The 22,606-nt window shown below is 38.2% G+C and overlaps 1 protein-coding gene across 3 annotated transcripts in view; it reads right to left on the bottom strand.

Annotated features, from left to right (window-relative positions):
• The window catches only part of MYLK4 (myosin light chain kinase family member 4), an 88,127-nt gene that overhangs the window by 6,922 nt on the left and 58,599 nt on the right, over positions 1-22,606 (bottom strand). The window contains exons 3-13 of one of the 3 annotated variants that reach the window (XM_030314961.1): positions 19,381-19,459; positions 18,586-19,036; positions 17,081-17,379; positions 15,588-15,693; positions 13,236-13,329; positions 13,053-13,162; positions 11,960-12,101; positions 8,877-8,947; positions 7,711-7,839; positions 6,943-7,095; positions 3,676-3,763 (exon numbers count right to left, since the gene is read on the bottom strand). In XM_030314961.1, coding sequence (XP_030170821.1) covers positions 3,676-3,763; positions 6,943-7,095; positions 7,711-7,839; positions 8,877-8,947; positions 11,960-12,101; positions 13,053-13,162; positions 13,236-13,329; positions 15,588-15,693; positions 17,081-17,379; positions 18,586-19,036; positions 19,381-19,459 — 1,722 coding nt within the window. The remainder of the gene's footprint in view (positions 1-3,675; positions 3,764-6,942; positions 7,096-7,710; positions 7,840-8,876; positions 8,948-11,959; positions 12,102-13,052; positions 13,163-13,235; positions 13,330-15,587; positions 15,694-17,080; positions 17,380-18,585; positions 19,037-19,380; positions 19,460-22,606) is intronic. The other 2 variants (XM_030314963.1, XM_030314964.1) reach the window with 2 other exon arrangements.

Here is a 22,606-nt window from a genome sequence, read left to right as displayed (position 1 = left end):
TGATATGAAACACCTGAAGAGTCAATAACTTCCTACTGGTTGAAAATGCTCTTCAAGAGATGTTCTAGAAGCCTAAACTGTTCATGACCCTCCAACAGACACATTGAACCACCTTCAGGGACCAGCTTGAGCATTCCCCACTTTCCCCTGTCATCACTACCTTTCCTCTCAGAGTCAGAAACAAAGAGCTGAGCACCTAATGACACTTCATTTTTATGTGTGTGTTTGGTCAAAACTCCCTTCCACAAATATTCATGTTGACAAAGCTTGAAGGTCAAGACTGAGACCAGATGAGGACAAAAATGAGTCAGATACAACTTTTGCTTCCTCCAAAAGTTTTCAAGCATTATTTAAGTGCCACAAGAGAGGTTCAAGAAGACAAAAAAAAGCACCTCCAGTTTGGGGGTTGAGAAGAACCATCTTAAAGGAGGTGGCATTTAAAGTAGGTCTCAGGCACTCACTAGGATTTGGGCTGATCTGGAAGCAGTAGCAAAGACAGGATGGGACACCTGATATCAGGGCATTTCAGAGCAGGCTGGACAGTTGGGTGTGTTAGTTTGGTGTGCACGATAGGGAATACTGGAAGAATTTATGGTGTGGGAGTAATATGATCAGAGTTGTCATTAATGAAATAATGATTTGGTGAATTAGAAAAGAGATGGGTAGATATGGAATATCAGCCCCTACAGTATTTTATTAGTTCAACATATTGGAAAAAGGGCAAGAGCTGAGGTTGTAACACTGGGATTGGGAAGGAAAGGTAGAGGCTTATTAGTTCTGGCAGAAAAGAAACAATGTCATATTTGTTCATTTTTCTTTCCTCCAGGCCCAACACATTTATTAAGCCTGCAGTAGGTGCTTGATGGGTTCTAATAGATTTGTAATTTGGGAATGCTTTGTTCCACTCAAGCTGAGAGCTGTTTCTGATGGAAGGTGGTTTATGTATGGATGGTTGGCAATGTAAGAGCATAATACAGAAGGCAGAGAGCTACAGGGCTTTAATTCCTAAGGAAAAATCCTTTTTAAATTTACTGACTGATTATAAGCATGTTTAGTGGTTAATAAATTGTAAGTTTTTATTTTTAAGCATGAAACAATTAAAAGAGATAAATAAAAGTTTATAAAAGGCTTTTAAAATATAGTTTCAATTTGAATAGTAAATAGTTTGGGGTAAGAGTTAAATGTTCAACATAAAGTTACATTCTGATTTTATAAAACATATCAGAACCAAGATTATTCCAAAAATGAATCTTCTGGAAAAATCTAGTCTCAATATTTCTTTAAAAATAAAATACACTAAGCTTGAATACTGGCTTTCAAGAACACCAAAAATGTACTGTACAGGAAGAGTTCTGGAAATATCATCAGGCCTCCTTTGCCCAGAAGCCCATTATCCAGCAGGATAGTAGAGTAGTGAAGCTCTGCCCAGGTTCCAGAGCCTGCCTGTCTACACTGGGGAGCTAGCTCCATCACTTCCTCCTGGTGAGATCCTGGACAAGTACCCCTGTCTTCGGTTTCTTTACCTATATGAGGATAATAACAACACCTGTTTCAGAAAACTGGTATGTGGATTAAACGAATTATTTTTTGTGAATCAGTGAGAACAGTGCCTGGCACAGTGCCATATAATTATAACTTTAATGATAACTGACTAGATTTATACAGTGGAATTTGTAATTTTTTTTTTCAAATCTCCATCGCTCTTGAAATATCAATTTACCTAGGTACCAACAGTTGGATAGAATAACAAAAAGGTGATTTTTGCTGTTGTTATATGGTTTAAAAAATATTTTAAGCACTTTTTAAACTGTATAATGTCATTAATTATCTGTTGTGGTTTCCATATTGTCCTACCACGTCAAAGTGTTATTTGGACACCAATAAGCTTGGATAAAAATACATTGGTGGAAAATTGGCCCAAAATAGGTTGGTAACCCTAATAAGCAGTTTATGTAGTCTGGGTGAGGTACCAACTAGGTAAAAAGTCTATTTTTACTTGACATCAGTACCAATTATCAAGGAAAGGTATATTCAGACACAAATAAAACTCAGTACTGATGCTGAATTTAGAAGTAAAGTTAATTTCAATAAAAACTGGATGTGGAAAAAATGAGTACCTGAAGCATAGTCATTCCACTATGGTCACTGAAAAAGCTCCATTCCAAAACCCTGAGGAGTAGGGAGGATGGGGTGCAGAGATGGAGGAAATGAAAGTGTATCAAACGCATATGACTCCAGGGCATGACGGCAGCTATCTTAACCATGCTTACGTCAGACCTTCCCTGATAAGGCCCGAAGGCACACATTGCTTCTTGCCTCTCCCTACATCTTGGCCAGGTAAACATCCTAAATGTTTAGTTGAGTTACTTAAATGTTACACTTTTGCTTCTGTGTTGTTTGTATAATCCACAAGGATGTGGGTGGAGAAAGTCTGGAGGAGGCTGTTGTAGTAATTCAGATGAGGGGTGTCATGGGCCAGGATAACAAACGGGATGAACAAGGTTAGACAGATTCTAGAAGTAATTAGGGAAAATAATGTACAGAACTTGGATATAAATCAAATATGAGATGGGAGGATTGAGGGACAGGAAGGAAACAACAAAAATGCCCTCAGGTTTGGTTTAGGTCATTCAGTGGGGGGCCATTCTGGGAGAATGGTGGAGGAAGAAGTGAGATGGAAAAGATGAGATCAGTTTAGGACGGAGGAGATCCAAGTGGAAATGTCAAGTGGATATATGCATCTGAAGCTTAGGGAAGGAATCTGTGCCAAAGGGACAGATGAGTTCTTGGACATAAATAGGAATTAAGGCAATAAGTAGATTAGGAATCTTATTGTATGAAGTTATCACAGAGTGTGGGCTCAATTTTTGTCAACAAGTACTTAGGAAAAAAAGGGAAAAAAGAGACAAACCTGGAAACAGATTCTTAACTATAGAGATCCAACTGAGGGTTGCTGGAAAGGAGATGGGTAGGGGGAAGGGTTAAATGAATGATGGGAATTAAGGAGGGCACTTGGGATGAGCACGGGCTGTTATATGTAAGTGATGAATCACTAAACTCTACTCCTGAAACTAATATTCCACTGTATGTTAACTAACTGGAATTTAAATAGAAACTTGAGGAGAAAAAAGATTAAAAACAACAACAACAACACACCAGTACTTAGGTCATCTTCATTCAGTCTTTGGTAAGAGTCTCCTTCACATAGATTTACATTGCTCTCTGGATCAACCTGAGTAGAACAGTTTTTTGGTTCCCAGAGCATACTGAACCAGGTAAACACAAAAGTTAAAAATCTGAGTTCTGAATTAAGGAGGACTATTTATCCTGAATATACACTAACATGTATTTTCCAAAACATTATTTGATTATATATTCTAGACTATGTATATAAGTATGTGTGCATAGTACAGTGATGTAATTTATTTTATAATAAGTATAATGATTGAATAATAAACACAATAGTTATGCTGAAAGTAATACTCTCCTAAACATCATATTTGACAAAACACAAACTGCTTAATAAAAGCATTTTAAGCAATTCAACACTAGCCCAAGATTTGAAGGCTGTGAAAAATGGAATGAGACAGAAACCCATATAAGGCTGGGATGCTTCTAGCCTCTGATTATCCAAAGATTGAGGTCAGTTAGAAAAGGAGAGGAAAAGCAACAAACCTTGGTTACCTGTGAAATGAGTCTGGAGTGGAGCTTGTGGTCTGACAGCCAGGGGTGCTTGAGAGCCTCACTTGCACTTATTCTCCAACTAAAGGGAGATTCAGAAGGCTGTTAGCAGAGATATACCAAATGAGGCCTGAATCTGCCATTCAACTTCAGCTCTGGCCATTCCCTTTGGGAGACCAGATGGCCAAACGTCAAATTCACAGGCAATTCTACTTTATCTGGAACTATCATTGATGATTGTAGGTTACCATCAAACCAGTCAGGGTAACAACAGTGGTTAGACAAGTGAGACAAATCATTCAAAATTCTTGTTATTAACTGAACATCTACTTTCAAATACAAGTAACCATTTTTCATGCAATGTTTGAGCTTCATGGATTGAATTTCTATCAGTCAATGGAAGAATAAATGTATACATACTACTACAAGAGCAAAATGCTACAAGGATTCTTGATAATTGCAAGAGCAATTTATATGTTAAAACTTTTGAATAATATGTAGCACTAATTTTTGAATTAAGACATTTTAAAGACTTAAATAGATAATATAAGTACTGAGACAGTACATTAAGATACCTTTACAAAGAAACTATATCCTTTTGAGACAGCAAACATTTATACAGCTTAAAAAAATAACATGAGAAAGAATTATAGAGATTATATTATATTCTAATTCTAAATTTGGTAAACTTGTGTGCTAATGTTTATCACATTAAACTAAATAACCTTTCAACATAAAAACTACAAGAGAGTGTAACAATCTGGAGTCTACTTCTGAAATTGTATCAAGAAAATAATTTCAAGCAGTCATGGAGCTTCAGTTTGTAGATTGCTTCAATAAAATTGTTTCATCAGGTAACAAATATTTAAGTATAAGATTTGAAGAGATGATAAATCTTTACCATGAAGGAAAGTTTAATAACTTGGTGAGAGCGTCACCATTGGCAGGACCCGAAGCAGGCAGATGTAATGTTTCTTAAAACTCTTGACCTCTACCAACCTCAGAGGGAAGTGCTATTTTGTTGAATATTATACATTTTCAGTATTGGACCCCCAGAAGCATTCCAATAGCTGATAGTGCCCAAAAAATTATTATTTCTGCACTGTAATGTCAAACTTGTTAAAGTTAACTATTAAAAAGTTAACAATAACACACTACTAATAATTAAATTCTTAATACATTTCAAGTTTATTTTTGTACATGGAAATGTATTCTATGAGAGTGGTATCAGGTGTTGGCCTTAGTTTCATCCAATAATAATCAGCCAGTTGTCATTCTGCCCAAATGTGCAGTTGTCCCTCCCATGGTATTAATGTGACCCTCAGACTGAAGGAGGGGGCAGGACATGGTGCTGGAGGCCAAAAGGCCTCGCTCTGACTCTGCACTGCACTAGCTGTGTGATTGCTTCACTGCTCTCAGCCTCAATTTCCTCATTTAATCCAGAGGATTAAATCAGTAACACATAAAAATATATCTGTAAAATAGATTCTTAGTAAATGTGGATCTTAGCCACCAAAAACTTGACAGAGTTGACACCTTCTATCTGTTCACTGCCTGGTGTTCAGTCATCTACAAATAATAATATTAACAACAGCTTTGTGCCTTTCCATTAAAGATAAAACCAATGTATTTTCATTACCCCTGTCCTCATACTGACACCACCAGCCTGGCTAAGTTCTCCTTATCCTTTAGGACTCAGTCCTGACCCTTTTCAATATACTCTAACTTTGCATTAACTGCATTGGGTTATATCTTTTTTAAAAATACCTATCTCTTAGATCATGTGTTACCTAAAGGCAGGGACTGGACTTTATACATGTGTTCTCAATGCCCCAGACACATTTCCTGGCGGATTATATATAAAATGCCTCCTTTGTGTCAGGCACTTTTCCAGACCCAATGCCCATGATACTTCTTTAATCCCCTCTCCCCAAATACACCCTCCTATCTGTTCATGGTCATGTTTATTAATAACTTAAAAGCAGTAGAGATAACAAAACAAGGAAACAAGTATTGTTGGCTTTGAAAATCTTAAATACTATTTACTAGTATATATTTTCGATACAAAACCATCTGGGGGCACCTGAGTGGCTCAGTTAAGCATCTCACTCATGATTTTGGCTCAGGTCATGATCTCATCATTTGCGAGTTCAAGCCCCACATCGGGCTCAACGCTGACAGTGCAGAGCCTGATTGGGATTCTCTCTCTCTCTCTCTCTCTCTCTCTCTCTCTCTGCCCCTGCTGTGCTCTTTCTCTCTCCCTCTTTCAAAATAAATAAAATAAACTTAAAAAAATCTGAAAGAGTGTTTTTGACTAGTTAATCACAATGTCCTTCCCCAACCATAATTCTAAAATGCAAGCACCTATATTTCAAAATCACTCTTCTTCATCCTCTGAATTTTGAATTAATGTGGTTTGAGCATGACAGAAAATATGAGGCCATGTTATATATCACAGTTAAATGTACAGCCTTAGGGGAAGGTTGACATGACTATCAGTTCTGCCAATTACTGGCCATATGATCTTAGGAAAACTACTTAGAGTCTTATCCATAAAACAGTAATAACAATTCCAGCATCTTGGAGATGGATGGAGGTTAAAAAACATGTCTAGGGGCACCTGGGTGGCTCAGTTAGTCAAGCATCCGACCCTTGATTTTGGCTCAGGTCATGATCTCACGGACATGGGATCAAGCCCTTTCTTGGGCTTTGCACTGACAGTAAAGAGCCTGACTGGGATTCTCTCTCTCTTCTCTCTCTCTGACCTTTCCCCATGTTCTCTCTCTCTCTCTCTCTCTCTCTCTCTCAAAATAAATAAATAAATAAACTTTAAAAAAAAAAAGGCATGTCTATAAAGCACTTGGCACAGTCTGGCCCACAGTAGGTTCTCAAATGAAATGATAGTTAAGTGTTCACCTACACAGAGCCAGATACATGCTTTGTGGATGTGAAAGGGGTTATGGAAATAACTTATTCCAAACCCTTCATTTTGAGGCCTAGCAAGAGCCCCTAATTGCTACAGCCTCACTGAAAAAGGCAGAAGGAGGGAAGTTTTTGTAGCCCCTTTCAAGCCTCAGGACCAAACCAGTCCCAGACCTCAGTAAATGAGATTAAGAGCATCAAATTCCTTCCATTTACAACTTTGCACAGGCATCAGAGATGTCACTAAGGGAATTCAGGGATTATCTCACATGAATTGTGGTGGCATGTGCTTCCCTATTATCCCTCCTTCTTCCAGAGCCCGGAACAAACTTGGATTACCTCTTCTCCTTAATCAGAAGCTTGGAGATAAACTCTCTGGCTTCCTCTGAGATGTCCTGAAATTCTTCATCCTGTAAGTCCCACCTGCAGGCCAGGATGTTGTTCAGGGTCTCAGCATCATTGTCACCCAGGAAGGGGGACAATCCACTCAGTCTGTAAGACACAGGATCCAGAGTGGGCATTGTTTAAATAGCTTCAAATCCTTTACAGATAGTTGCTTTTTTGGGCTCTGTCATTTAAAACTGAGAGAAGGCAAATAACCTGATAATTAAACATAATTCTGTAATGTATTTTTGCAATCAAGAAAATGCTTACTCCCCCCACCCCAGCTCCTAATTCAACACCTGCAGCAATGGAGTCAGCAGCTACACTGAAATATGAATCTCTAAGGACAGCACAACTTCCTTTTTAAAGCATTTACAGCTGCTAAAGTCTGCCACACACTCAGAGGGCAAACACCAGAGCGTCACCCCCGAGGAATAAGGCTAGCATTAGTCATTTAGGAAATCAGGACACACGTTGTTTTTTAATGTTTTTTAATTACTTTTATGGCATTAGGTGGTGTCCTAAGAGCTAAAGTGATTACAAGTAGACATACATTTACTTTCTCAGGTGATGTTCAGGAAAAGAATTTATTCCTTTCACCCACAGGATCCACAGAGCCTAGAAAGTGACTCAATATGGCACGATGCTATTTACTTTTAAAAGACCTAATTTAAGGTTTTTATTCATATTTGTGAGTGTCAGAGAGACTGGAGAACTGCTTACAGCATATAGGCAATGACGCCCACACTCCACATGTCAGTGGGAAAGGAAACAAAATCATAGTTCACAACTTCAGGAGCAAGAAATTCTGGGGTTCCAAAATTCACCTTCAGCTTCTCTCTGGGTTTGTATCTAGAATTTAGGAAACAAAGTGAAGGGATGGAGAAGGTCAATCAAAAGTCAACAATCATAGAAACTGAAAAGATGCAGTCTGTTAGACAAAATAACTTCAGCCAAACAGCAAATTTAAAATACACAGACTTTAGGGGCGCCTGGGTGGCGCAGTCGGTTAAGCGTCCGACTTCAGCCAGGTCACGATCTCGCGGTCCGTGAGTTCGAGCCCCGCGTCGGGCTCTGGGCTGATGGCTCAGAGCCTGGAGCCTGTTTCCGATTCTATGTCTCCCTCTCTCTCTGCCCCTCCCCCGTTCATGCTCTGTCTCTCTCTGTCACAAAAATAAATAAACGTTGAAAAAAATAAAATAAAATAAAATACACAGACTTTAAAGGAAATCACATATTTAAGAAATAGTGTTAAAAAATTGTAAAAAAAAAATTCCAGTAGTTTAAGAGTAATGATTCATACTCTAAAGCCTTAATAATCTAAAACAGTGGTGGGAAAAGCCAGTCAGAATAATTAGAACACCTGAATTATAACAAAAGGAAAACTGATAAAATCTTTGACATGTCAATGGCTTGAATAAGCCCATATTAATGAATAAATGAAATGCAATAATTTACAATCATTTTATATTCAACATTAATGTGCTGAAGTTTACGTAAACTCTTTGTTCACGTAGAAGCTTATGTATACCAGAAACTTTTGCCATCTTGTGTACACTACCTATTTTTTAAAGTAAATCTTCTCTTTACAGATAGAACAATTATAAAAGACTAAGAGAAAATTACAAATTCTAAATTAATGTCTTCAAATTTAATAACTTTACTGTATTAGATTTTAAGTTTTTTATATTTTTTTCTTAGATGCACTGTAGAAACCTCTAAATATTCCAATTCCAAAATCAGCAAGGTAAGGCTGGGATATAATTTTTGTTAAGTTAATTCCAAATAACAGTATAAAACCAAGAGGTATATCAGATTTATCTTGCAAAGAAAGGGCATCCATCATGCTCCCTACCTTCATTCATGTACCTATGTCCAAATACACATACCTTCTGGCCAATCCAAAATCAATAATTTTTATTTGTTTAGCATCCCGATTCACACACAGGATATTCTCAGGCTGCCAGGAGAAAGAGACACATTAGCAATGAAAACAACCATCATTCACTCAAATTGTCCTCGAACCACAACTAAAAATACAACGATGCTCAGGAAAAACATATCAGGCCTTTCACTTTGGGGCTGGCTTGTCTGTGTGGGTATTTTCTCCTTTAATTATGTGGTGGATGAGGTTGTGGGTACCCTGCCAACCTTGCATTACCCTGCCTGTCCCTCTCCCTGGTTCTGCAGTTTACCATAATGTGTGAGTTCAGTCAGAGGCCTCCTTGAGGAAAGAAAGACAAGGGGGCTGCTTCAGTACCTTTCAAATGGACTGGTGGAGGCTGTCTCAGACTTGACATCTGCCCCCCTAAAATTATTAAGTATGAATTTCCCCTTCTTGGAGGAATATCTTTCCCAAGGATTTATGAGTTCCAGGAGAAATGGCCTGATTCATTTAAACAGCCACACTGAGTATGCAATATAACGTGAACGCTCCTGACCTCCAGAATTTCCCTTTGTGCTTACTCTTTGAGAAAGTCATGTGTAAGAAAAAGGCTTCCCCCCCATTCATTCTTCATTCTCAGCAATTCCAGAGTTTTGCTGAGTTTTTTCTCAATGCCTAAACCCTTGACTAAGTGTTCCCTTGGAGTTTGACTCTGGATAGACTTTGCTCTGCCAATCCAACTGTCTTGGGTGAAGAGGGAGAAGCGTAGATAGTAGCACTACATGGAACTCAGCGTTTATAGAATGTCTTACAAGTGTGTCTGTATTTGTTAAGTCTGGAAAACTGAGGTCTCAGAAAAATAAGGAATTTCATTTAAAGTCAAGGTCAGCCAGGGTGCCTGGGAAGCTCAGTCAGTTAAGCATCTGATTTCAGCTCAGTTCCTGATCTCATGGTTCATCAGTTCAAGCCCACATCAGGCTCTGTGCTGACAATGTGGAACCTGCTTAGGATTCTCTCTCTCTCTGCCCCTCCTGTGCTCCTTCTCTCTCTTTCTCTCTTTCTCAAACTAAATAAACTTCTAAAAAATTAAAAAAGTAATAAAGTCAAGGTCATCCATAAAAAAAGAAATAAAGTGTTCAAAGAATTGCCTGGAACTCTCAAGGTCTAATTCCAATTCTTTCCTAAGAGCTGGGGTGCATTAGCTGAGTTGCTGAATCCCCCAGATCCTATGTCCTTTTAGGTGGCATCACAGCTGTCCCTCCCCTGTTTGTCTGGGTGGAGAGTAGGTTCAAATGAGATCAGAAACTAAGCACTTTATGAAATGATGTAGTAGTGTCTCCTTATCAATATTCAATGGTCCGTTTGGTTGACATAATGTCTTTGGAGGCCCTTTTCTAGAATATCTCTAAAACTGATGTCTATAAGTAAAAGCTATTTATAGAGAATGGATGCTACATAAGAACATTTGGTTTCATGCTCAAATAACTGATCAATCATGTATAAAGCTGTTCAGTTGTCAAAGAATACTGTGACATAAAAATATGTTTGCTGAATGTAAAGAAACAGTTTTGAGGATACTTCAAAAAGTTAAATTTTTTCTAATTATTAAATTAAAGCATATTCATTGAATGAGATTTGTGAAACACAGAAAAATATAAAGAAGACCATTTTTAAGTCACCTTTAATCTCTCCTCCATGGTAACAAGAATTCTTAATATTTTTGGCCATTTTCCTTCCAAGGAGACTTCTGCAAGGGATGAGCGGTCCTTAATGACCCACCCAGCTTTTGCCTTTACTATTATCTTTACCTACAAGCCATAATTAAAATTGCCCATTGCAAGTCCTCAATCAATGTTATGAAGCCACATACAGAGCTGTTTGACTTATGATAGGTCAAGTCCTAGTTTCAGTTGCCAATCAAATCCCTTTAGGGATATATGCAGAATATCTACACTCATTGAAAATGCTTCGTGAAAATACACATTACAGAACTCAGTTTGTAGCCAAGGGCTTTGCTAATGATTTTTAACCTATGATATTGTCTTATAGACCACTTCCTCCTGCCCTGTGAATAGGAGAGGTAGTGCACATAAATCAAGACAGTGAGGGAAGCCAAATTATAAGAAGAGAGGACCATGGAAGCCGACTTAAGGAAGTTAGATTTGTTTAGCTCTACAATCCCCTATGACTTGCAATAGATGGTATGTTCTATAGAATATGTATTTTATATCATGGTCATGTTGTGCAAACAGGGAAATGAGAAAATGATTGAGCCACACAAGAAGAAGCAAACTTATGATACTTAGCCCCAATATTAGAACTGATCAGAGTTATTGAGCTTGGGTCTTTCACTGGTTGTAACTATGTATAGTCCAATTCTAGGCACTTCATAATAGGAGAGAGATCAAAAGGGAAGGGTCATTAAATAAAAGAAGAAAGGAAGGTGGCTTGGCTCCCTGCTGCTCACATAGGCTCCCCACTATGTCCATCATAATGCCACCAGCCTTCTCTGCTCCTTAGCGTTTTAGCTCTACCCTTCTGGCTGCCCTGTATCCCACTCTGCCATAGGTTTCAACCCAGTGCTCTACCATGCCCACAAGAAAACAAATCCCTAATGTTCAGAACCTCCTAAAAATTTGTGAGACTGCTAGGGATGCTTGGGGAGATAGAAAGTTTGGCTACCACTAGTGAATTCTGAGTTAGCTAAAATCCTCCCACCTACTTATTCTAAAAATGAGAGGGACACAACAAGGGACCCTGTTGTGGGACCATGGTGGTGGTGGTGGTGGTTTTAGTTCTAAACTTTTAGGGAAAGCATCTCCCATATGGATTCCTTTAACACAAGCAAGTTATAAGAATCTGGATAATAGTCCCTAAAGATGCAGACATGAAAATATTAGGGGGTGACAAAAGTTGGAAATGAGGAGATGATATTAAGAATCCAGATTTTTATTAATTCCCAAACATAACACTTCATACCAGCATGGATTTCCCAAGCTGGTATATAGTATCTGACAGGGCCCACTGATCCAGAGGAGGAAGGGGAGGGAGGGGTTTACATTTCATACCATACAAAATATGTTCTACCTTCAGATCCAAATGGAGAATGTACATCTGATGCATGTGTCTTATGCCCTCACATATTTGCTTGATGAACAGGATGGTGTCAAACTCGGTCAGATTGTAGTTGTCATCGATGATGCGATCAAACAGCTCCCCTCCATCCACGCTGAAGAGGAAAGAGGAACAAAGTCCCGAGTCATGAGTCCTACAGCCATTTCTTATAGTGGCAGCCCGGTGTTTAAGCTCCCATAACTCTTCCAAGGAATGTGTGCACAGAGTGATTTCTTCACCTCTGTCACTCTCTCAGTTAGATGATGCTTAGGCTGAAGACCTTAACTTTAGCTATCATCAATTTCACAACTAGAAAGTCTTAAGGTCTCTGTCATCCAGTGGCTGCAGCTCTGGGGTGAGTCCACATCTGCCATTCTTTAACACATAGAAGATAAAGAAGACTCTACAAAGGCAGGGAGAGGAATCCCAAATACCAAACGAAGGTCAAACAGGGTCTTCTCAGACTAATTTCAGTGTTAAAGTGTTTCTATGTGCTTCTGATGCTGGACTTTTTATTATCCAAAATTTCTACTGTACAATGATAAAGAAACCCCAAGCAGAGGAAAGAATGAACCGAATCACAATACTAATTCAGCGTTAGTTAAAGCTACTCATTTTCTAACTAAATACCTATTAATTTCCTATAAAAGTGATTTAAATGAAACTATCTTAACCCTAATTATTAAGAATTTGATGTGAACTTTGCATTAATGATTAAGTTGAAAATAAAATGTAGGTCAAAGGTCATGTTCCTCCATGTTAACCAGAATAATATTTAAGCTGGATATTTGACAGTATAACTTCGATATAAAACTACATCTATGCTGTCATTCTACTTCATCTCAGTAAAGTCACACATGGAGATGTGTATTCCTAAGTAATTTTCCTTCTGAAACTGATGCAATTGTCTAATACACACCAATCAGAATCAGAGGTGCACCAAGCATGGATCTAATGACTTCTGAAGCAGGAAAGAGCTACAGCCGCATAGTCATGGGTTCTGTGGGATGATCTGGATGGGTGCATGCATTGGTTCAGGGGAGGGAGGGGCAAGGAGAACACTCACTACTCCATGACCAGCACAATGTCATTCTTAGACTCAAAGGCATCATAGAGCTGAATGAGGTTCACATGATCCAGCTGGTTCATGATGTTGATCTCGTTCTTTACTTCATCCTAAGAAGAAGGAAAGGTGCTTTAGTGAGGCGAAGATGAGGGTAAGGAGAGATCCATGTTGCACGGCCTTTACCTTATCCTTTGTGCCTCTGGTCTTGATGATCTTAGCTGCCAGCTTCAGACCTGTTGCTTTCTCTTCACACTTGTGTACCTGGCCAAAGCGCCCCCTGCCAGAGAAGAGCACGTGTATAGCATGAGGTAGGGCCAAGTGGAAGATGGGGTTGTCAGGGCATTTCTCCTTTGGGGTTTGAATGAGCAAACCTATTAGTGCATCTACTGTAGCCAATAAACTTCTAAAACAATGTCAACGTGTGTCTATCGGTCATGGTCATTGAATCTGCTGAGGGGTTTCCCGGTCCTACCCAGAACTATTGAGGCAAGAATACAGGGTGAGGCCCCAGAATCTATATTTTCACAACGTTCCTTGCGTGATTCAAATGCCCCCTAAAATTTGACAACTTGTGTTATAGAAAAAAATAGAATCTTTCTGAATACATATGAATGTAATAAGCTAGGCTTTGTAAGCATATGAATAATACAGGCTATAGGCGAGGATTGTAAAATTATTCTTGGAAACTGCATATAAATAAAATAATAACAATATTGCATATAGATAAATATAATAAAAATTCATATTGCATAATCACCTATAAAATGTTCAACAGTTTAGCTTGGATATAAATTTATATATACTATGAAAGACAGCTTCTTACAAATGTGATCACATACAGAAATACACAATCATTAACAATTTTAAAATGTGACTTCTTGGATTGTCTGGGTGGCTCAGTCAGTTAAGCATCTGACTCTGGATTTTGGCTCAGGTCATGATCTCATGGTTCGTGAGATCGAGCCTCACATCGGGCTCTGTGCTGACAGTGTGGAGCCTGCTTAGGATTCTCTCTCCCTCTCTCTGTCCCTCCCCCTCTCACATGCACACGTGCTTTCTCTCTCTCCCTCTCTCTCTCAAAATAAATAAACATTTTTTTAAATTTGACTTCTTGCTTTGATTCCTGAGTTAGTAAAATAGAGCACAGGTGCCTGCTTGTGCAATGTGGCTATCATGGCAGGGTAGAAAGGGGAAGCTTCCTGAACAACACTGTGAACCTAAGGTCCACCACAGTCCTGGAGAACTGCAGAGGTGAGGGTGGTGGCAATAACTGACAAGGCAGGGTGGTGACTACCACCACATCCCACTCAACTTAGCCACACACCTGTGCAGAAACAGATGGGTCTTAGAGAATGACATTACTGTAAACAAAACCAAGTGATGACTTTAATTCCAACTACTTTTCCAGATGCAGTCTCTTTAATGGAGCACATAAACACAGCCCCAGGCACCTCACATATGGCTACTGATTAAGAAAATGCCTTGGGAATTGTTGCAAAGCCTCTTCTGCAAAAAACTTTTCTCCTTCAGAGAAACAGTTGCTGGCTTGCCATTAATGTCCCTGAAGACCGAAATGAGCTGCCATGTGGAGTAATGCTAAAGACTCCCATGGCACCTATTCACATGTTAGAATTCCCTTTCCTCTCTCTGCCCTCCCTCACAGTCTTGAGGGGCGTTCTCTCTAATCAACAGGCTGAGGAGTAAAACATTCAGGTGGTTCCCCATGGTGGAGGGCAGAAAAAATATGGAACAGAAAGAGGAAGAAGGGACTTCACAAATATTGACCACACCCCCACTGACCGATGCAGAAACATGCACGATAGTTGCTATGCATATTTTCCATGTGTTGGTAAGGAAATTTGGGGCCTATTAGTAAAAATGGTCTGCTTCCTCTTGCTATTTCACATAGATATGCTGACGGCAGTAAACTTTATACTTTAGACTTTAAATGACAAAACATCAAAGGGGGGTTGTGATTGACATCGAAGAGGAATATCTCCTAGGAATAAACTTGGTCTCTGATGGGCTTTACTCTTTCTTCCTTCTTCAGGGAGAGAGTGTACATTTAGATGTCCTTCAAATAAATTCTTCAGTGAGGGAAGTAATCAGTTGAAGTGGATAATAATAATTAATCCAGTAAAAACCTAAATGGAAAACCAACAACAGTGATAAAAAAGATATATGCCACAAGAAATACACTGTGTTCACTCATTTCTACATTTAGTGTCTCCGTTTTCAAGTTTTGGACAGCTTCTAAACCTTCTGGTGACTCACATGGGGTTTGTCCCACTTTCAGACATTACAACATGGGAAGTAAAGCAGATAATAAATGTGGAGTTTAGTCACTGTCCCCACATCAATCTTTCTGACATCAGTGGCGATTTTCAGAAATGGTTAAAATCTCTTAAAATGTTTGTTTATGATGTTTCTGGTTCTCAGGTCAAGACTAGCAAACACTTTATGAAATCTTCAGGATCTGTCTCTTTGAAAACGCTCTTCTTTTGTTGAAAGAGGATTAAATTGAGCATTACTTACCCTCCTAAAATTTCAGTTCTGCTCACAGTGTAAAAACTGTTGACTGCTGCTTGCTTGGCTGTCACAATACGGTGATTAAAGGGGGCAGGAGGAGCTGGGACATCATCTAGAAGATAAGAGGAAAAGAAGGGCCACTTGTTAAGCAGTCAGACCTCTTTCCAGCACCACGATTGGGTCTTAGAATAAAATGTTGCAAAGGGCGCCTGGATGGCTCAGTTGGTTAAGTGCCTCCCTTCAGCTCAGGTCATGATCTCATGGTTCATGGATTTGAACCCCACATCGGGTTCAGTGCGTCAGCTCAGAGACTAGAGCCTGTTTCCAATTCTGTGTCTCCCTCTCTCTCTCTCTCTGCCCCTTCCTCACTCTGCCTCTCAGAAATGAATAAATGTTTTAAAAAATTAGAATAAAATGTTGCTCATTTAATAATAAAATAAATGATCCATTTATTTTATTCCTAATAATCCTGAGAATATATGCTTTTATTTCATATTATGATCTGTAATTCATGTAGGTGATACCTGACATCTTTGAGAAAGAATGTCAGGACCACAAAACTATGGTTTATACCATCTTCAGGACAACTTTTAGAAATGTCACAGTAGTTGAAAATCTCCAACTGCAATATGGTTCACATAGGTGATCCTCCCAAGCCCAAAATGAAAATTCGAACATGAGAAACTGAGCCACGAAAAAAAAGGCACCATTGATAATATCCATTATTTTGATTAAAGCAAAGAGAGAAAGATGAAAAGTCTTTTTTTTCATGTCATTGAAATGTTTGATATTATTATATATTACTTTCCAAAATATTTTAACCTTTATTTAAGGTACATTAAAAGCACAAAGATGAATTTTTCTTGGCTGGAAATAAAAGAACCAGTAAAGCTGGCTAAGGACGTATTATACAGCTCTCAAATTTCCCCTAAGTGTTTAAACTCTAGTCCACACCCCGATTGGTTCTAAAACACATACTCAGTAATATTGCAGTATTCTTTCTACTTTTCCATGGCTTGCTTTCCGTGAACCTATTCATTTCCCCATTTATTACTTATTTAAGCGTCTACCACAGGCAGCTTCTTACATGCACACAAAGGATAAAAAGGGAGGTGAGTAAATAATAACTTTGCCTTCAGAACTTTAAATTTATTCAACATATAATTCTCGAGCACTTATCTTGTGCTAGGCACTCTGCCAAGTGTTAATATTTTTAAAAATTCAGATAATAGAAGTCTCCAGGAAACTGACTTGATATAGACATTCATCTCTCACATCGTAAAAATGCTGGAAACTAAAGAAGTCATGAAAGAATTCTCTTGGTGGCATTCATCTCTTCAGACAAAAAAAAAAAAAGGTGATTGAGTTACAAACACAAATGGCATCAGTATGGCATTATGTCTCCTTCAGGCTGTTAGGCTAAGTGAAATTTAGTTGGAAATGCTTGCTGGAAAAAGGTTAAGAAGCTTCAAAAGACTGAAACAAAAGCCATTTCCTACCCAATGGGGTCACCAGATCTTGCTGTCTGGAGGTCTTAATTCCAGCAGATTCCAGGGGGTTGCCTTGTAAGCTCCCCTGGGCTTGTCTGGTTTCCTGTGTCCTAAATGCATGTCCTTCACCTGTACTCGCTACATCTATTCTGCTCTTTTTGTTGTCCTCTTTGATGAAGCACTCCTCCGTCACCCGCCGCTTGCTGCTGCCAATATGCTCTGCTTGCTCAGCATTCTGGAAAATGGGTGCTATTGCTGAATTTTCCAGGATTCGTGATGTAGAAATGGCTTTTACATTGCTGATACACCTGGAAAATAAAATCCAGCTGCAGCTCTCAAAGATTCAAGGAGATAACTTTCAGATGGTCAAAATTCTTAGAACTAAAGCTTCCTTAACAGGGTGTTTTGGTGAAGGGTCATAAGCTTCATGATAGAGAGTTGGCTGTTTCAGCATTTGGGATAAAATAGAGCAGTATGCTTCCCCATCAAACTAAGCAGCACAAGAACAGGTATAGATAACTACGATCCCAGAAACTCTTCCTGATGACCTCATTGTGCCCCGCAAGTTGTCCACTGGCCCTTTACAAGAGTAGTCATTTTATGAATACCTAGCTAATTCGATCTTCATTTTTTTCACTTCCTTTTCTTATAGAAGAGAGAAATTACTAAATTAAAGTATAATAAAGGATGCAATCATCTCTCTGAATATTAACAGAGAGATGTAAACCTTTATTGATGAAAGAATTGAACTAATTTCAGTTTTTTAACAGCTCCAGACCTTACCAAGCACATCTTTGCAGTGATGGATTTTCTTAATAAACAATAGTCTTTATGTTTAATTCTTACAAAATTAGATTTTTCTCCATAATTAGGTGTCAAATACGTTATTAATAAATGAAATAAAAATTATATTGTAATTCCCTAAAAAACTCACATATAATTTGGACACTGTCCAGATAGATTCTGTGATCCATTATAACACAGAGTAGTTGATTATAATTGGCTGAATAATTCTGCATTTATATGTGAAACTTTGCAGTTGAGGAAGAGTCATTCAATAATCTACTTCTTACTCAATCCTCAAAATATTCTAGAAAACAGACAATTTATCATCTATAATGGGGTGGGTAAACTTTTTAAGAATTAGCTTTTTAACTTACAGATAAATCTGATCACTATTCAATTCCTGATCTTAGAAAGGATGTGCTCCATATTGCTGAAAATAAGAACTTTTTATTTGATCTCTAGAAAATATTGATTGATAAAAATCATTATCTTTGCCTATCAGTTGGTAGGAGAAAACAATAAAAATGTCTGAAAATTTCATGGGCAAGAAGAAAAAGTAATAGCAAGAGAACATGGCCAAGAAAAACCCACAGAAGCTGGGAAACCGTTTTCTAAACCATTGCTTTAAAAACTCACTTCAGTTATTCTTTTGATATGGCCTTAAGTTTCAACAGCACATAGATCTACCAAAAACATCAGTTGTAGGTGTGTGATGCTTTAAGCCCTACCTTTCATAGAATTGATCACCATTAGTTTTATCAACATACTGCTTTTTATTTGAACACTTGTCCAACACTGTTTCATTTGCAATTGCTGGTCCTCCTTTTTTCTCAAGTTCTCTTTCACTAGTGTCTTCCTTAGAACGAAGCCCATTTTTCTCTCCTTTGAACACTGGAAGTTCATTTTTATCCACAGAGGCTTGTTTATCATCTCCAGCACTAATCTTTTCTTGTCTGTTCAGTCTCTCTGTGCTTGAAATGTCTCTTGTGTCTATATTTTCTCTTGACTCTATGGAATTTCTTAGGGCAAAATCTTCTACCTCGTCTTGAGGTCTTTCTGTATGAAATGTGACAAAACTTCTCTGAGCTAGAGAGGCATTGGTCTTCTCAGAATTTTTCTTGTTGAGTTTATTAACCTTTTCCTTCTCAGAGGAGAGCTGGTTCTTCTGGGAAGATCTCTCTAAAAGCCACAAAATATTTTAATGGAGGACGCATGTGATCAGTATAATTTTGTCTCCACAAAATGGCATTTCTATTCATGTTTCTTTTTATCAGAAGATATAAGCTTTTGAAAAGCAAAGTGGAAGTGAACATGACCAATTGACTGACAGCTGGGTTCCCAAAGATTTTCTAGTTAGTAATTAGTAGGACCCAAAGCCAATCAGATAAAGATATTCAAACAGCACTTCTCCCGACAAAGGGCTTTATGAACATGTGACTCCCTCTGAATAAGAAGAATGACAACAGGACTGTCATACCAGAGCTTTCTTGATCCATAAATATCTAGTCTTCTAAAGATGTTACCTGTGAGGGCCAATGTCCTTTTGCCTTTGACAGGTGCCGTTTCCTTCAGCCCAGGGTGTGACTGTGCCTTCTCCTTACCCTGTAGATACACAATTGAGTAATTGAAGTCACATATTAATTACATCAGGGTTTCTCAACCTCAGCACAACTGACACATGGGGTGGGTAATTCTTGGTCGTGGAAAATGTTATGAGAATTATAGAATGTTTAGCAGCATCTCTGTCCTCTACCCACCAGATGACGATGATACCTTCCCTCCCAGCTATAATATCCAAAAATGTCTCCAGAAATTGCTAGTGTCCCCCAGGACAAAATCATCCCAGACTGAAAACCACTGTATTACATGATTCAAATACAGAAAAAAAAACCCACTAAAATTAATAGTAATTTAGAGAGCAGGACAGTCTGAATTAATGAAACCCTTCATTTCATGTATAGACTACAATATTTGGAAACAAATGGACTCACTATTTTGAAAAAAAATTCTGTTAAACTCTGGCATTGTTTGTAAAAGAAGGCCCATCTTTATGAATAGATTAAAGGATGTTGATAATGTATGTATCACTTGTGACCTCTGCTTGTATTGTCTTGATATGGTTCACATATAAATCAAATGAAAATGAGAGGATATATCTGAATAGGTTTTATAAACCAGAAAGCAGAAGACTAAAGTAAGTAAGCTTTCATAAATGAGCTTTCACACTGCTTAAAACAGATGGCCCCTTTCCTAAGCAGATAAACATCCTTCTCAGAGTCCTGGCTTCTCTGAATTTGCTTAGCAAACTTTTCTTAAATGCCATATAAAAGGTAAATATTAGCCCCATCCACCCAAATAATCACAAAATTCTGAAGTTATGCAATGTAAATTAATGAAATTGTATGAATGCCCAAAGAATCAGTCTTCTTTTCTTTGGAAAGAGCAAAATTTGCCTTCGGGTGACTTGCAAGCATGAAACGCTGTGTAAGCGTAGCTTGGAGTCTTCAAGACAAACTGCAAATGTACTTTTAAATAATCCAAGGGGCAATACCATAGGTTCAGAGCATTTCCATTTTTCATATAGAGACCTGGAAACACAGAGATATGTTTAGTAAATCTGTGTAAAACCAAAATTAGAGATGAGAACCTCGGAGTCTGTAACTTCTTTTAAGTGAAAGTGCAGGAAAAATGTTCTTCCACTTGCTCAGGCAAAGCCAGTTGCTCTCTTCTCTGCACACAGCACTCAGTTTATGTGCCCATCCCAGAATCACTTCCAACACTTTTAAACATTTTTTTTTCCTGTCAGTTTCCCACTAGCTTGTGGGCCTTAAATGGGCAAAAAGACTGATTCATCTTTGAGTCCTTGGCACTTAGCCCAGACACTGAAATATAGTGATTGATGGTGATGATGGTGGTGGTGATGATGTCGATGATGATGATGGTGGTAGTGATGATGTCGATGATGATGATAGTGGTGGTGATGATGATGATGATGATGACGACAATGATAATGATAGTGGTGATGATTTTGATGATGATGATGGCTAATATACACTAAGCCCTGTCTTCATACTAGGCATATTTCTAAGCATGTTATTAACTCTGTTGATTCTCATAGCAACCCTTTGGGATAGAGACACTATTAGCCTCATTTTATAATGATATTGGGTAATTTCTGAGGGTTATATAGTTCAGAAATGATTTAACCAAGATTATTAATCAGTTGTCTACTTCATTCTGTGCTCTTTCATTTTTTTTAATTTTTTTAATGTTTATTTATTTTTGAGAGAGAAAGAAAGAGACAAAGCATGAGTGGGGGAGGGGAATAAAGATGGAGACACAGAATCTGAAGCAGGCTCCAGGCTCTGAGCTGTCAGCACAGAGCCCAACATGGAGCTCAAACTCAGAAGCCGTGAGATCATGACCTGAGCCAAAGTCGGCCACTTAGCCAACTGTATTCTGTGCTCTTTCTTAATTACTACATTGTACTGTCACTTATTAAAAAAAGATAGAAGATTATAGGCAAGATACGTTGTATTTACTGAATATGTATCACACAGCACATACCACAAGAGATAAGAAAGAAGATTAAGAGACAAGGGTGTAAAATTGAAAGAAATTAGTAGAGTGAAGAAATAAATATTTGTCAGTCAAAAGATTAGAATTAACATAAAAGAGAGGCAAGAGAGAGATAGAATTTAAGTCCAACTTAGAAAATAAGTCAATTGGTCAAATAAGGTAGTTTAACAACTATCTTATCTGTGTTTAAGATATTGTATAATTTGGTCTTTTAGTGTCTTTCGGTGTTTCTCTTTTGAAATGAAAACTCCTGGTGGATAAGCATTGTGCTTCTGAATTTATTCTTAATGACATGAACATAGGTAGACTTAATAGTGAAAACTGGTATGTATCAATCAATTTCAGTTCATCAAAATATGTAAAATTGAGAATTTGATGGTAAGACTCCATGGAGTGCCAAATCGATGAACATGTGCCTCTAAGGTCATCAAAGTGTTGGTGGCAAATGACCACCAGTTGTGCCAACATTCTTTGGGTGGAGCAGTCTGAGGTGACCAACAGGAGAAGCTGTCGATTCTGAGGAATATTAGAAACTAGCTTCCAAATGAGGCTGTTATTTTTCTTTGTCAATTACATATCACATATGTTTTACCATTTAAATAAGGTAAGAAGGTCTTTATTCATTGCCATAGGCTATTATATTTTCATTTCTCTATGTAATACTGACATCTAGAGGAACTTTGAACTGAAGCGTTTCCAAAACACAGAGGTTGTATTTCTCCTTTTCTGTTTCTGGGCAGCAACTTCAGTACAAAGAATTTTCACTTTGTGTTTCCCTATTACACACAGAAGTTGCTAAAATAGGAAGCACAAGTCTGTAGATACAACTTATTCAAAGATGAACATATTTTCTACTGATGAGAGAGGACATAACAGTGCTATCAAGCATGATATTTCTGTAAGGATTAATATCACCCTCTGTTAATGGATAAAAATCGTATCAGAGACTACGTTCCTCTGCTAAAATCACACTGATTACCAAGATGAGCAAGAGGGCCTCATTTCACACAAATTCACTTATTCCTTCACTTAATAAATACTTCTATATCTGCATATGGATTCCTTTTATAATAATCCATCGATGCATTTAGAATGACATAGGGAATGGGGCGCCTGGGTGGCGCAGTCGGTTAAGCGTCCGACTTCAGCCAGGTCACGATCTCGCGGTCC

The sequence above is a fragment of the Lynx canadensis genome, chromosome B2, assembly GCF_007474595.2.
Source record: "Lynx canadensis isolate LIC74 chromosome B2, mLynCan4.pri.v2, whole genome shotgun sequence".
Classification (NCBI taxonomy): domain Eukaryota; kingdom Metazoa; phylum Chordata; class Mammalia; order Carnivora; family Felidae; genus Lynx; species Lynx canadensis.
The sequence above is the reverse complement of the archived record's forward strand: the minus strand, read 5'-3'. Positions and strand labels throughout refer to the sequence as shown.